Source organism: Rhineura floridana, chromosome 2, assembly GCF_030035675.1.
Source record: "Rhineura floridana isolate rRhiFlo1 chromosome 2, rRhiFlo1.hap2, whole genome shotgun sequence".
Classification (NCBI taxonomy): Eukaryota; Metazoa; Chordata; class Lepidosauria; order Squamata; family Rhineuridae; genus Rhineura; species Rhineura floridana.
In genome coordinates, this window is record NC_084481.1 from 207,055,454 (window position 1) to 207,071,135 (window position 15,682).

At 41.6% G+C, this 15,682-nt stretch overlaps 1 protein-coding gene across 2 annotated transcripts in view; it reads right to left on the bottom strand.

Annotated features, from left to right (window-relative positions):
- The window catches only part of ITPK1 (inositol-tetrakisphosphate 1-kinase), a 184,168-nt gene that overhangs the window by 53,538 nt on the left and 114,948 nt on the right, over positions 1-15,682 (bottom strand). The window contains exon 3 of one of the 2 annotated variants that reach the window (XM_061612002.1): positions 13,123-13,248. In XM_061612002.1, coding sequence (XP_061467986.1) covers positions 13,123-13,248 — 126 coding nt within the window. Of the gene's footprint in view, positions 1-631; positions 831-13,122; positions 13,249-15,682 lie in introns of those variants that run through there. The other variant, XM_061612003.1, reaches the window with a different exon arrangement.

The following is a 15,682-nucleotide window of genomic DNA, read 5'->3' on the forward strand; positions in this document are numbered from 1 at the left end:
TTTCAGTTTCAGCTATAAAAACAAGAAGCACCTATTGTACTACTAGGAACAAACTTTCTTCAGCCTTTTTTCTACATATGGGTCAGGGAAGCCCTTGATATACATCATTTCCAGGACTGTGAAATTTCCTTATAAATGAAGAGCTGTGTGACTATGTCACCAACAGAAATATGCAACTTCTCTTTTAATAAAAAAAAAAGCAAGGAAATGCCCCTTTGAGCAACAGCAAACTAAAATGGCTATATTAAGGCATTACTTATTTTTAGCTTGACCTTGGATTCCTCTAACTCTGTATCTCTCTTTCACTTAGGCCTAGGGACCAAGGCTGGTCTAGAATACCTACCACCTTATTCAGCTAGCTAAAGGCTAAATCTCTTGGGAGACTGGCTCAGTTATTTTCGCATGGGGAATGAAGATTATATAGTGCAATGGTAATCCTACTGCTAATGAAGATTCATTTTAGGGCTAACACAAACAGAATATTCCTGCTCATTTTACAGCAAAGGCTGCATCACTCTCCTAACTTGAGACATCTCATTTGCTAAAAAAAAATATGTTAAAATGAGTGCCAGTTTCTAATCTTCAAATATTCCATAATAGAATAAAAATATAGGGTTGGATTTAGAGTTACCATGAGTGAACTCTGCTCACAGGATGCTCCTGGCTAGAAGAAAGGGTAGCAGGGAAGATATTTTTTTGCCAATTCTTCCTTTCCCTTGCATTCCCCTTGAAAAGCTGCTTCAGAGGGTTGGGGTCTTCTCTGGAACAGTGTGGAAAATGGGTGAAGGGGACATTGGCAAAACTCCTACAGCAGAAGCCTCTGCTGGATCTCAGTCCCTTCCACAAACAGAGGGAGCCCTTCTGTTCCTGAAAAAGATACTCTAGATAGTTTATTGAAAACAGCATAAGATGAACTTGAGTCTACTGTTGTACATCAGTGGTTACTCCCAAACCTTTTACTTAGGCAGGCTTATCAGTAGTGTTTTTCTCTTTTTTCAGAAACCAGTTGCAAGTCCTGTTCCTAGCCCCCACCTCTCTCCTGCACTGTCTTCATTAACCAAGCACTTCTTGCTGGTGCCAAGGCCACAGGGAGTGTCTTTTGAGAGAATCAGTTACCAGAGAATGGCATACTCAGAATTTATGCCAACATTTGATTTAGTTATACTGTAAAGGGACAAATGGAGTGAATTTAAAAAGGAAAAATCAATCATATGTGGCCCAACATGAGCACTTCCTTGATTGCACACCCAAGGTTGAAAGGGAAGTGAATGTAACCATTGAGTTCAATCCAACTAAGTGCTACTCAGAGAAAACCCACTGAAATCAATGAACATGGCTAGCTTAAGTCCTCTTATTTCAATGGGTCTACTCTGGGTGTGACTTAGTTGGATATAGCCCATTGTTTTTCTGCCAAGGAAACCCTGCATGTTGCAGAGGATTCTGGGGGGTGTTTTAAAGAACATACTAAATTTGGGGGTGGGGGTGCTGACCAATCCAAATGGGCGTCACCATAGTTCTGCATTACCTGAGAGCACATCTAACACTCAGAACTCTTATGCAGTGACACATCAAAGGGGAAGATTAATAGATGCAAAGTAGAGGTCTTTTGAGGAAGCTTATCTGCCATTATTGCTCTACTCACTGAGGAGCAATGACACAATTTCCTCTGACTAGGAAAGGATGTTATTGCCTTTTCTGAAGTGGGGGGGGGAGGATAAAGATTGGAATATGTTTTTACTTCTATTCTTGGCATGTGCCAGCTTTTGAGTTACACACACATACACCAAATAATCAGGCATTTGTATTCCTTTGCTGATATAAGTCAATCCAGTAAAAGCTTCAATCTATTTGCTGCAAAAGCAAACAATATATATAGTTGTGCTGTAACACCAATTTGTAGTAGTACCAATATAGCAAAGATCTTATAAAAATAAAACCATGTTCCATTGGCTCCACACATATATAAATCTGTGAAAAAGTAGACATCTGGGCTGAAATCAGCAGGTGGGCTGTAAGAGGCTCAAAGTGAGTCCAGTCCTTCCCTGACAATGGGTTCACAGGCTTGAATTAAAAGCACCAGATAGCTTTATTTTAGATTTGCGAACAGAATTCTATTATTTTATCATTTGGGGCATTACACAAAAGAAGCCTTTGTGCAAGCTAAGAGAAACAGAACACAGAATTCATACAAAATCCATCACCCTTCAGCCACCCCATATGAGCTAATTATCATCATATTATTGTGCCATCCAGCTGCACGACACTGGAAGGCAAGTTCCACAGAACAATTTAGCCTGAAAGGTACATGGGGGAGGGGAGAGAGTAACAAACAGCAAATGCTGTTGCACACACTTAGGGTTTGCTTCAGCAGTTAAAAACTTCACAGAAAAGGTAGGGGAGGAGAGAGGTGGCAGTCCGTAAGTGTTCCGGGGGAGAGAGGTCCTAACAAGAGTGACAGGAAGAACGAATGGGCTGAGTCAACACATAGCCATGTGTCTTGCTTACTGCTATTTAATGAAAATGGTAACTTAAGACAAGTGCTTTCATGCAACAAAATTAAACATGGATTGTTCCTAGGCAGCAGGAAGCCTGTGCAAGATCAAAGCTCTAAGTTCCGTACGGATCACGCTAACAATAGGCAGGCAATTTGTTCTTGCCCTCTGATAGAGAGCGGGGACTCACTTCCACCATATGAAGATAGTGCATGGCACTGAACAGCACAAGAGCAAGTCGTCACCATTTAAACCTCATAGAAAGAACACAATGTGCACCATGCAGCTTTATACACAAAACTCCAGACTACCCCATGTGGAACAAGTAGCTCCTATATTCTCCTCCAAGCAGTAATCGCTGCTTTCATTCTATTTTGAAGTGTATTGTTTTTCTGTTTTGTTACTTGCTGTCCTGGGCTCCTTTGGGAAAAAGGCCAGATGAGAAATTTAATCCTCCTCCTCCTCTGGCAATTTTGCAAAGTCATCTTAATTAGACAGGGGGTGGTGGAAAACTAATCACAGCACATTTGCTGCAAACATGAAGCCAAATTACACAAAACCATCAGTGCCCACAGCAAAAGTATTTTCTGAGAGCATATTACAAAGATGAGATAGAAAGGGAAGCATGAGAAAATGGCAATAACAAAATTATCAGCAGGGCTGGCTTTAGGCATCAGTGCCAAGTCTACAGCATATCGGGATGGCCTACTGTTGCTGCTTCCACCACCAGGAGGGTCCCCTGGGAGGTGTGCCCCTTGTTCTCTCTGCAATGTTGCCACTGCCACAGGTAATGGCAGCAAGATGATCAAATCCTGGCTTAACAAATGAGCATGTGCATGAGCTTCATGCACCAGCATTCAGACCCTTTGCTGGTGATTATGACTTAAGTCTTATATGACGTAAGCCAAGTATACATAAGAGTCAGGTTCTATGTTCCATTATTTCCATGATCAGCTGAGAGAATAAAATTAACCATCCATGTACAAACTGAGTATCTGAAAGGGGTGGAGGAAGGTATTTTAGGTAAAGACTCCACAAATTAAATCTGTGAAGACTCACAGCATAGCCTGGACATTTTTCAGAAGGAGTGTAAGAATTATTAAAACTGGGTTGTAATAGTCAGGGCAAAGGGTAGTATGCATTATAATGCTGGTTCGGTATTAGTATGGGGCAAATGATAAACATAATCCATGAAAAGAGACTCCTTGTATTACCATACTATTAGCTTTCTTAAAATCTGTGCAACAGTACACTCTTCAAATTTCTGTAGAACTAGATAGCTATCCATCCTCACAATAAAATGTCTCACCAACAAACCTGGTATGTGCAAACTTCTTTCTACAAAGCCTCTGTCTTATCTTCCATAGCTTGCCTGTAAATGCTACAAGCAATATTCCTTCTAAATTCAATTCCTATGTGACTGTATTTTTTCTCTTTTAACATGGAAGAGGATAATGTGGAATGAAGATAATGTAGAATACTTCAACTCCTTAAAAACAGGGTGTGTGTGATTATCAAGGGCCACTAGTAAACATGGACTCTAGAGAATATATTCTCAGTATACGTACATTCAAAGCAAGGTCAACTAGATGCAATATGTCCCAGCATTTATTTCCACTTACAGTAAAGCATGGGGGTTAGCTTATCCTTTGTAAAAGTGCTGATAAACACATTGTTCAAAACAGATCCTAAGAAAGGTCAGCAATTCATTCAGCTGGACACAAATTAATATCTTTTTTAACATATGCAGACAAGGTTGATAGATACACCAGAAGCCCATGTTATGTTGCTAAAGCTACAGCAAAACATTAAATAAATTAATCATGACAAAGTTAAACGAAAGGCCATTATGTCTGAGCATCTGAGTGAAAGTAGTACAGAGCACAATACTAGGACATGAACAACAAGTGAATTGATGCAGCTGAAGCTCTCAGTAACGTGCATTTTAAGCAAAGATAAAATCAACAACGTCTAAAGAACTGGTCATGGAGCTAAAAGCATTTTTTTTCAACCATAACACACACCCAAGAGTACAATCGGAATTCCATATAAGCTGTGCAACAGCCTGGCTGTCACACGAGTGTGTGCCATCATATCTGAAATGGAATGTGGCATTCTCAGAAACTAATTTAAAAGAATTAGCCCCAGCGCTATTATGACTGTAGTATTTATACACTAAGACATGGGGAGGGTCAGGGTATCTTTTGCTCAGGAGAGGAAATTTTATTTGAAATGTATTGTTGTTCTTTTACCGTATGTTGTTGAACTGTGTTTTGTTGAAATATGACTTGTATTTTAATATGTATTTTGTATTTTCCTTTTACATGTGTTTAATTGTGGTAGCCTATGGCTCTATAAATAAATAAAGATTCATTTCATTTCATAATTTAAAAGAACAAATGTCTAGCCCTTATGTGAAGAAAAGCAAAAGACAGGCGAGTGTGGCTACATTGTTTGCAATGGGTTGTGGGGGTTTTCTGAATAAAAGCCCCTAATGAGCTTTACTGGCCAACTTTTTAAGAAACTCTACTGGACTGTGGTCAGCAAGCTGAAGAAACAAGAGGAGGAGGCTTCAACAAGTGCTAAGAAACAGCAGGAGCAGTGCACATGCTTTGAGTAGAAAAACATCTTTATCAAGAAAAACATCTTTATCTGTGGCCCACTAGATGTTGTTGGCTTCGAATTCCCATCAATTATTGATAGTTTATATTTATATGCCGCCTTTCCAAAGTGAGCTGTGCCCAAAGTGGCTTACAACATTCAAAATATCAAAATACAAAAGCATTGGGGTAGGGGAGAGAAGTCAGTCTGAAAAAGAGATCTGGGGCAAGCAGGGCAGGAAGTGGTGGGGTTGGTAGTTTATTCTCTTTTGCTTTGCTTTTTTTTTTTGCCCTTCCAATGGGAGGGAATTAACTTGCACCACTTCTAAGGAGCTTTTTGGAGGAGTGCCAGGGAAACAAGTAGCCATAGTGTCCTGCAGATCCACAACCTTGTGAGCCACCTGGAGGGCCTTTTGGCCAAAAGGTGGCATAGAAATAGAATCAGTAAAATAAATAAATAAACAAAAATTCAAATAAGAAAAAAATCAACAATTTAGCAAACAGCATATATTACAAAAGAAATAAATACAAAGCAAAAAGAAAGTGAACAGACAGCAGAGCTCTAGGTGCTGGTCTTGCTGCGCTCCAAGGAGCTCCAGCAGCTTGGCTTCAGTATTGTTCAGAGGGGAGGAGTTTTCTCACCATGCTACATAGCTTATAGCTAGCTCCCTCTTCTCTTCTCCAGAGGAGGCCAACAGCAACAAAAGGGAAATGCTGATGAGGGCAAGTCCTCTTCCCCAACCTCCTGGAAGTACTAACTGCTGGTGCATCATTCCTATCGTTGGCCTCCAACATCATCTGGAGAGCCAGAGGTTCTCCATACCTGATCTATATGAACAGAGATTCAACAGTAGCATCTAAAAACTGTGTATCATAAAATACTCTATGTATAAAATATAGGTTTTATTATTCATTTCATATTTTAAATGAACTTTCTTAGTGTTCTATGGATTTTGGTGGACACGTGCTTTCCTCGTTTCATTCTTATTTCTTGGGGTTCCTTTCTCATTTCTCTCTATACTACATTTGTGCTAGATTGATGTCACGCTGTTTCCTAAGGTTCTAAAGGTGGGGACTGTGAGGGGTCTGAAGAACAGCAGCCAGAAGTGAGAAGGATGACAGAACGAATGGGATCTTTGTTGCCAAGGCTCTGAGTTTGGGCATGCTACCAGTTACCACTGCAAGGACAGAAGATGAGGGAGGAAACCAAAGCAGGTGTCACTCTTTGGCCCCAGAAGCATTTGACGGTGTACCAGGTTTCAATGAATCAAGGCGATTCATCGCAACCCAGATGAGCAGAAGGCAGCATAGAGCAGGAGTCGGTGTTAAGAAGAGGGGGGATTCCAACTGTCTCTACAGCAGCAGGTAGGGCTTGAGTGTACATGTGTGATATAAGCACTGTGTGGAGAGGGGTGGGTGGGAGAGGAAAGTGATCTGAGGTGAAGAAGATAACTGGGGTACAGCTATCTGATCCATTTTTTTAAAAAAAAAAACTCTCTTTGCTTCCACTTATCTATCGTCTCTTTTTTCTCTTCATTTGCCCTCTTGTTTTGTTCACTCTACTGATAATTTTCTCTAGGTTACACCTCAGGTTACTTCCTTTATTTCACGCCTTCATGCATTCTCTCTTACTGCCCCTTTCCTCTGAAACTCCCACCATCTGTGTCTCTTCCTCCTTGCAAGAGTTTGAACAGTATTTGAAAGCTTACCTTTACTCCCAAGCCTTCGACCTCCAATATCCTTCTTCCTTATGCTCAGAGGGACATAGAAAGTTGCTTTATGGCGAATCAGATCATTAGTCCATCCAGCCCAGTATCGTCTACACTGATTGGCAGCAGCTCTCCAGAGTTCTAGGTAGGAGCATTTCCCAGCCTTACATGGAAACACCTGGGATTGAACCGGGGACATTTCACATGTAAGGCAGGTTCTATAGCACTGAGCTATGGTCCTTCCACCAAAAGGCTCTTGCCTTATTAATAAATTCTATAAACTTATGGACAGAATTTGTCCTTTTTAATATAACCATTGCACACCATCTAGATTTTGTGATGCTTTATAAAGTATAATTAGTTTATATATTCAAAAAGTTTGGTATTGCTGTTGAGCATCCATACTTTGCTACAGCCAACAGAGCATACCCTGAGCAGAGTTCTGCTCAGAGGATGCTCCTGCAACCAGAAAGGGAAGTGGCAAGTGGGTGGCTTTTATTGATTCCACCACCCCTATATGGCCTCTTGCACCCTCTGAAACTCTGCTCTGGGAAACAACTCTTAGGAACAGCACGAGAAGTAGAGCTGGGGACTGCAGGGGGAAGAACAAACATCACCCTCCCCTCTCCTTTCCACCAGCAGGCTCTCCCCACTGGATCCAAAGCTTTCCATGGATGAAAGAAGCTATCCCCTTTGTAGGTGGTGAAGTCTAGATCCAATCCACTGAGTGCAGTTCTTAAAATTAAAAATCCTTTAAAGCCAATTAGTGAGACCAGCAATATTGATTGTTTTTCAATATTTCTACTTTGTTTCTAAAAAGAAATGTGCCTCAAGCATCCTGAAGGAGAACCACTGAAAGATATGTGAGCAACACCTGTTGAAATTGTAGAAATCAAGAGTGGGGCTGAGAACTTTCCTATGACCTAAACTGATGATGCATGAACTATACTATACAGCTCATTGTCCCCAACCCTCCCCCAACACCAACTATCTATACACCCTTCCCTCCCTACCATTGGTTGCCAAAGTCCCAAGTTTTTATAGACCTAGTAAAATTATGTAGAGGTCACTGAGATTTAGAGAAGGGACACAGCTCAATAGCAGAGCATCTGCTTTGCATGCAGTAAGTCCTAGGCTTAATTTCCAGCGACTGGGAATATCCCCAGTCTGAAAACCTGGACAGCTGCTGTCAGCCAGTTTAGGCAATAATGAGCTATATGGACCAATGGTCTAAGTTGATATAAGGCAGCTTCCTACGTACATCATCATTTTATTTCCATGCTGCCTTTCCACAAAAAAACCCCTGTGCTCAAAGCAGCTTACAACAAAGAAAACAGCAATACTTCTCAAAATCAACAATTGCAAGAACAATTTCATAACAATATTAATAAGACCGCAAAATACCAGCAAATATAACAGTAAACAAAAAAGAACTTTTCAATACTATAAATGTAAATGTATTTTATATATATATATATGCATGTATTACATATATAAATGTAAATGTAAATAACATTACATCTCTGGGCAGGCAACATTAGACTTCCTGGCAATAGCAAAAATCAGAAGGGAGTTTGATAGTTTCGCCTTGGTCCTAGAAATACCCCTCTCCTGCAGCAACAGCATGCTACTGAATCTTACAATACATTCTGGATTCCTTGTTGCAGCATCAGTACTTTCTAGGTGCAAAGCAGACAATTATAAACAACGAGCAAAGTGCCTGTCATTAAGATGGGGGACGTATGTGTGGTTTAGGGTGGGTGGGAAGAAAAGAAAGAGCTTGCACATTACAAGGGCCTCCCATGCTTCTCCTGTAGTATCCCTATCAAATAAATTTATTATAGGAATTGATATCCTGTCCTTCAAATAAACTCACAAGGCAGTATGCAAAACTAAATCAAAAGTATAATAAAAGCATTTCAAAAAGTAGACACTGAAGACTAAAAGCAGCAAGATTTGAGATCTAGAAAAAGGGCACAGTAAGAACATCAGTGAGGGGCAGGCCAGTCAAGATAAAGGTAAAAGGCAGGTTTTGCCCTCACCACAAGAGAATCCCCAAGCACAGGGCTTTATTTCCTCACGGGGTTGAATATGAAAATGAAGGAAAGGTGTATTCAGGGATGCTACTATGGTGGGAGCTCTATCCTGGGATGGGGAACCTTTTCTAATCCATCTCCTTCTAGGAAATCTTCTGGGGGGCAGGGCCACAAGCAAAGGTAGATGGAGCATCAAATGTTAATTTACTCATACACTCCCCTCTTTCATCCACCCAAGCAAACAAGAATCATTATCATAATTCAAAGACAGATTTTAGTTAAGTAAAAAAAGTCAAGGGGGGGCACAACAGGGCTGGTGGGGTGTGTGGCCTGGGGGAAAGGAGTGTGGCTGGAGAAGAGGTATGGCCTGGGGAGAGTTCTGGGGGCCAGATAGAGACAGGCTTGAAGGGCTGCATTTGGCCCCCAGGTCTGAAGTTCCCCATCTCTGTCATAGCCACCAAGAGCCAATTCTGTTCCTATACGCACAGCTACATCCGGGACTCCTCCTTGGTCACACTAGAGTATGACAGAATGTTGGGAACTGGCTTTTAAATATACTGAAACAAAGCCAGGCAACTGAGTTCTTACAAGGGTTAAAATGTGCAGTTGTTGCAGTTACACTGCAAGGGACAGAAACCCCTCGAGATTGTTGGTGCTGACCCTTACACAGCAGGAAGGGAGGCAATGTTTTATTCATGTAACTGCTAATTAGTACACAGCTTAACTTAATATCCAGTAATGAGCCCAAGGGATACCCAACTGGGTCAAGCAATTCCAAGGTCAGATGAATGATGTTTTTACATCACCAGGCTTTGCTGAGAATGTATTGCTGCTGTTAGTTATCATGGAAGCTTACAGCGCTTGGCAGAGGCTTTGCATTCCAAAGCACATGAGGGGTAGAGTATTGTCAGTCAGTGCTGCATGATGCAGAGCCAGCTTCTTCTGCACCAGCCATTCCATCAGGAATCCTGCAGAGCTGATGAGAAAGAAGTCAGGTGGGTAAGGATTTGAGCCCAAGTGATGAATTCTAGGAGGTAATCCAGCTAGTATTCCATGTTCTTCCAGTAAATTCCATGTTAGGGATCATTAAAAAAGGGATTGGGGAAAAAACCTTCCACTATCATAATGCCATTATTCAAATCTATGGTGAGACCACACTTGGAATACTGGAATTCTGGTTCTCTCACCTCAGAAACGATATTGCAGAACTGGAATAGGTTCAGAAAAGGGCAATCAACATGACCACGCAGTTGGAGCAACTCCGCTATGGAGAAAGGCTTCAACATTTGGGACTTTTTAACTTAGAGAAAAGGCAAGTAAGAGGGGATGTAAAATTCTGCATGGTGTGGAGACAGAGGATAGAGATAATTTTTTTCTCCCATAATACTAGAATCATCCAATGAAGCTCCTGCTTGCAGGCTTCCCAGAGGTATCTGGTTGGCCATTGTGAGAACAGGATGTTGGACTAGATGGGCCTCTGTCCTGATCCAGCAGGGGGTTTTGTATGTTCTTAGTAGGGAGGGAGAAGAGGATTAATGAAGAAGACACACAAAGTCCCAGGATAGTCCAAATACTGTCCTGTAGTACATCCATGAAGGCATTTATTCTGGGTTATGGAGAACAGAAATGCCCTCAGTTCTGCATTTGGCTTAAGTAGTTATGCAAGAGGGTACTTAAACCATATAATAGATTAAAAGACATTCACTAACAAATCCACTCTGAAAGTACAGAATAGAATAATCTTTGCAAATAATAATTATCTTGCTTTGTTTATTTGAAATTTGGTATTTGGCTGCAACCATCATATTTATTTTGTTTGAAATGTGGTGTAGTGGTTAATGTGTTGGACGATGACCTGGGAGAACAGGGTTTGAATCCCCACAGCCATGAAGCTCACTGGGTGACCTTGGGCCAGGCACTGCCTCTCAGCCTCAGAGGAAGGCAATGGTAAACCCCCTCTGAATACTGCTTACCATGAAAACCCTATTCATAGGGTTGCCACAAGTCGGAATCGACTTGAAGGCAGTCCATTTTACCTCTCAATACCTGAGAGCTTGTTTCCATCTGAGGTATTTAATACACTGAGCTCACCCAGCTTAGAGCAAGCATTTTAAAGCTACAAGAGCATCAGTTCAAAACTTCTGCTTAAATGTAAAGAATGCCCAATTCACTGGAACAGATCCTCTTATGTAAGTAGGTATCATCTCAAAATTTTTGTCCCTAAGGTATGGTAGAAAGAAAGGCTTCAGCAACATAAAGTGCTGCTTTCAGAACTTGCAGAAGCAGTAATTCTCCATATCCAGTATTGTTTATACCACTCACATCTCCAAAAGGAAATGCAAGGAACCACCAAGGATACAACTCACATGGCATTTTCTTAAAAATGCATGTGTTTAGCTACCTAACCTCATTCAGTTTTCCTTCTGCTGCACATCAGGGGTGGGGAACCTTTTTAGCCTGCAGGCAAAATTGTTATCACTCCCACTCCTTGTGGACTAAGTTTGAAGCCACAATGACATCAGGCACCTGTTGCATAGGGCAACATGGAATTTTGAAAGGAGCCTCTGAAGATGTCAGAAACAAACACCATGCAAACACCCTTTTGTCCAAGTCCAAGTCTTCACCTGGTGCCTAAAGGCCAGTGATGGCACTAGGTTGGGAAGAGCATTCCACAGGCAGGGAGTCACCAATGAGTAAGCCTGATCTAATGATGCCAAACTCTGCACCTCCCTTGGAGGGGGCACACAAAGAAGGGCCACAGATGACAAATACAGGGTCAGGCTAGGTTTATGCATGGAAAGGCGGTCCCTAAAGAACTGAGGTCCTGAGCCTCATAAAGCTTTATAGGTCAAAACCAGCACTTTGAATTGAGCCCAGAAACTAATCGGCAGCCAATGCAGTTGGGCCAGGATCTGCGTTATATGATCAAACCTCCCACTTCTAGTTAACAATCTGGCCACTGAATTCTGCACTAGCTGCAAATATCAAACTGTCTTCAAAGGGAACCCTACGTATAATGCATTGCAGTAATCTAACTTAGAGGTTACCAGAATGTAGACAACAGAAACTAGGCTATCCCTGTCCAAATACGGTCACAGCTGGGTCACCAGCCAATGCTGATGGAATGCACTCTGCACCATTGAGGCCATTTGTGCTTCCAATGACAGTAGTGGATCTAGATGTACCCCCAAACCACACCCCTGCTCTTTTAGGAGGAGTGCAACTCCATCCAGAACAGGTTGAACCCCCCTACATCCAGTCAAAGGACCCACCCATTAATAGTGCCTCAGTCTTAACTGGACTGATATTCAAGTTTATTGACTCTCATTCAGTCTATCACCAAGGCCAGACACTGGTCTAGCGCATCCACTGCCGCACCTGTCTATGTAAAGGAGAAATAGAATCGCATGTCACCTACTTATTGATGACAACATACACCAAATCCCCAGATGACTCCCCTTAGTGGTTTCATGTAGATGTTCAACAGCATGAGGGATAAAACTGACCCCTGTGGCACCTGACATTGTAGGTTTCATGGGACAGAGCAGGACCTCCCTAGCACCACCCTCTGGAGACATTTCATGGTTATGATTACTAGGCTAAAGGGTGTGACTACTCCGTTACATATGACACAAGAATGCCACCAAAGAATCCCTCTCCCCTGTAACTTTTAAGATGACTTCCCCCATGCTGTGATGTTCCCTTAAGTTGTGACAACCATCAGGTTAGGCATTTCCCCACAGCTGCCACCCAATGATGTTGAGCAGGACAAGAACTTCTACAAGCTACAGAAGTGCTTTTTTTTGGAGCATCCCTGTATTACACATAATATGTAGTTGTGTCCCAACAGAACAAACTCTCACTTACCCCCACCCTGAAATTTAAACAAAGAACATGGAGAGTTAGCTCAGGGCAATTCCTCTTTTGGACCTTTCTGCTGGCACAGTCATAGGGCTGCTGATACATTTTGGGATGTGGGGGGAGAAAAGTGCTTACCTATGTGATTTGCATCTCTTCCCACGTTCAAACTGGCCCAAACTTACCAATGTGTAAGGGGAAGAAGATTTACCTTGGGAAGATGTCCTGGGAAGAGCAAGAGCAGATTACATGCACTTCTGCTGCTTCATAGTACATATTTTAAGGCTGTTCTCCGAGACAGGCAGAAGGACATATTTGCAGATACCATATTGAAGGTAGAGGAACAGCTTAAGATGAGCACTGGTCTCTACTTCTTGCCTTTCGCTTCTGCTGTACATCACAAAGAGGTAACAAACATATTACTCACCTGAAACCTGTGAACCAGCTCCAGTGACTGGCTATCATTTTGGTCAGCTTCAATGATGACATCTGTCAGTTTATGTATGATCACATCTAATGGGCCCTGGTCTTCTATTGGTTTGGTCAGGTCAAGCTGGAAAAGGCACAAAGAGGAGAAAATAGTTTTATACTGTGTTAAGATCAAATCGTGTTTTCTGATGCTGATCTTCTGAAGGAAATTCAGTTCAGATATAAAGATATGGAGAAGATTGTTTTTTTTCAGGGGGAGTGGTTATATGTGCAGCTTAGATGAACATAAGAACCTGCCCTACTGATCCAGGCCATTTGTTCACTTAGCCCAGTGGCACCTGCTCCAAGTAGTAGTGGCTTTTCAAGGGACATTCATCTACATGTGATGAGCTACCATTTCCCAGAGCCACTGCAGTCAGCTTATGAAGATAGTTTATACCAGTTCAGAGTTTTGGTCTGTCTAGCTCAGTTCTGTCTGCTCAGATAGTCATTTTGCAAAGTAGTCAAGAGGGAACCAAATTGATAAACTGAATATGAGCCGACAATGCGATGTGGCTGCAAAAAAGGCAATGCTATTTTAGGCTACATTAACAGAAGTATAGTTTCCAAATCTATAGTTCCCCTCAATTCAGCACTGATTAGGCTTCATCTTGAGTACTGTGTCCAGTTCAGGACACTGCATTTTAAGAAGGATGCAGACAAACTGGAACAGTTTCAGAGGTGGGCCACAAGATTGATCAGGAAACTGGAAACAAAGCCCTATGAGGAGAGACCGAAAGAACTGGGCATGTTTAGCCTGGAGAAGAGAAGACTGAGGGGAGATATGATAGCACTTTTCAAGTAGAATCATAGAATAGTAGAGTTGGAAGGGGCCTATAAGGCCATCAAGTCCAACCCCCTGCTCAATGCAGGAATCCAAATCAAAGCATTCCCCACAGATGGCTGTCCAGCTGCCTCTTGAATGCCTCCAGTGTCGGAGAGTCCACTACCCCTCTAGGTAATTGGTTCCATTGTTGTATGGCTCTAACAGTTATGAAGTTTTTCCTGATGTCCAGTCGAAATCCGGCTTCCTGCAACTTGAGCCCATTATTCCGTATCCTGCACTCTGGGATGATTGAGAAGAGATCCCAGCCCTCCTCTGTGTGACAACCTTTCATGTCCTTGAAGTACTTGAAAGGTTGTCACACAGAGGGGGGCCAGGATCTTTTTTCTATCACCCCAGAGTGCAGGACACAGAATAATGGGCTCAAGTTACAGGAAGCCAGATTTCGGCTGAATATCAGGAAAAACATTCTAACTGTTACAGTGGTATGACAATGGAACCAATTCCCCTAGGGAGGTGGTAGGCTCTCCAACACTGGAGGCATTCAAGAGGCAGCTGGACAACCACCTGTTGGTATGCTTTAACTTGGATTCCTGCATTGAGCAGGGGGTTGGACTCAGTGGCTTTATAGGCCCCTTCCAACTTTACTATTCTATGATTCAAAGACCAGTCTTCCATAGTCTTACAAATACTTGCAGTCCTTTCAAGATGCTGAAACTGAGATCTTACACATATAAATCATGGGGTCCACCACTGAATTACAGTGCACACAAAAGTTTGCTAGATCAAATATAAGTTCATACAGAGATAACTTTATTTACATGAAGCAACAGGGTGACATGAGATAGCAAATACATTTCAGTTTTGATCAGGATCGTCTGAGAACCTCACAATGCAGTTAAGCCTCCTGCTATAGTAAAAGATTTTGTAGAACAAAATTTCTCGAAGTGCATATCTTGACCTGTTTTCCCTCTTGGGTCTGTATCCAAACGTTAGGTACTAAGATAAAATGTTAAGACACTCTTGTCTGTTATGCTGCAGTCAAGTTTGCACCAAGGAACAACTGATTGGAACTAAATTTACTATTGAATTGGAGTTGGGAGGGGTCAGGCAGGAACCATCAAACGCAACCCTTTCCAAATATGCCTTCTTCCCTCCTGGAGATGAATAAATCTATACCACATTGTGTCCCAAGAACAGAGAAGGAGCAACTATACCAAGGCAACTCTAGCCAAAACAAACAAAAACAAGCCACTAGATAAATGGAATAAATACCATATACAAGGAGGAGCAGTTTCCTACCTACCACAATTAGTCACTTCAATTAATCTGAAGATGTTGTAAGATAAATGTCCCTGCTCAGCATCAAAAGTGGCAATCAGTTACACACCTTTGTCCCTAAACAATTTTAATTTTGTGTGACATGTACAACTGAAATGAATAAATAATAATAATAATAAAATTTTATTTCTGAGTCACCTATCTGGCCAAAAAATGGCCACTCTAGGCGACGTACAATCCATTAATAAAATACAATATAACAATAATTAAACACAATAATTAATAGGTTAAAACCAAGAACTATAATTAACAGCAGCAGCAAAACTAGTGAAGTTGCAATAAAGCTGTGCTGAGTGTTGAGACTGCAACAGAAGGGCAGGGTATTCATTTTTAATAGTTGTTTAATATATGATAAAATAATAATATTGGATGCTTTGACAAGGTAGGTGACTTT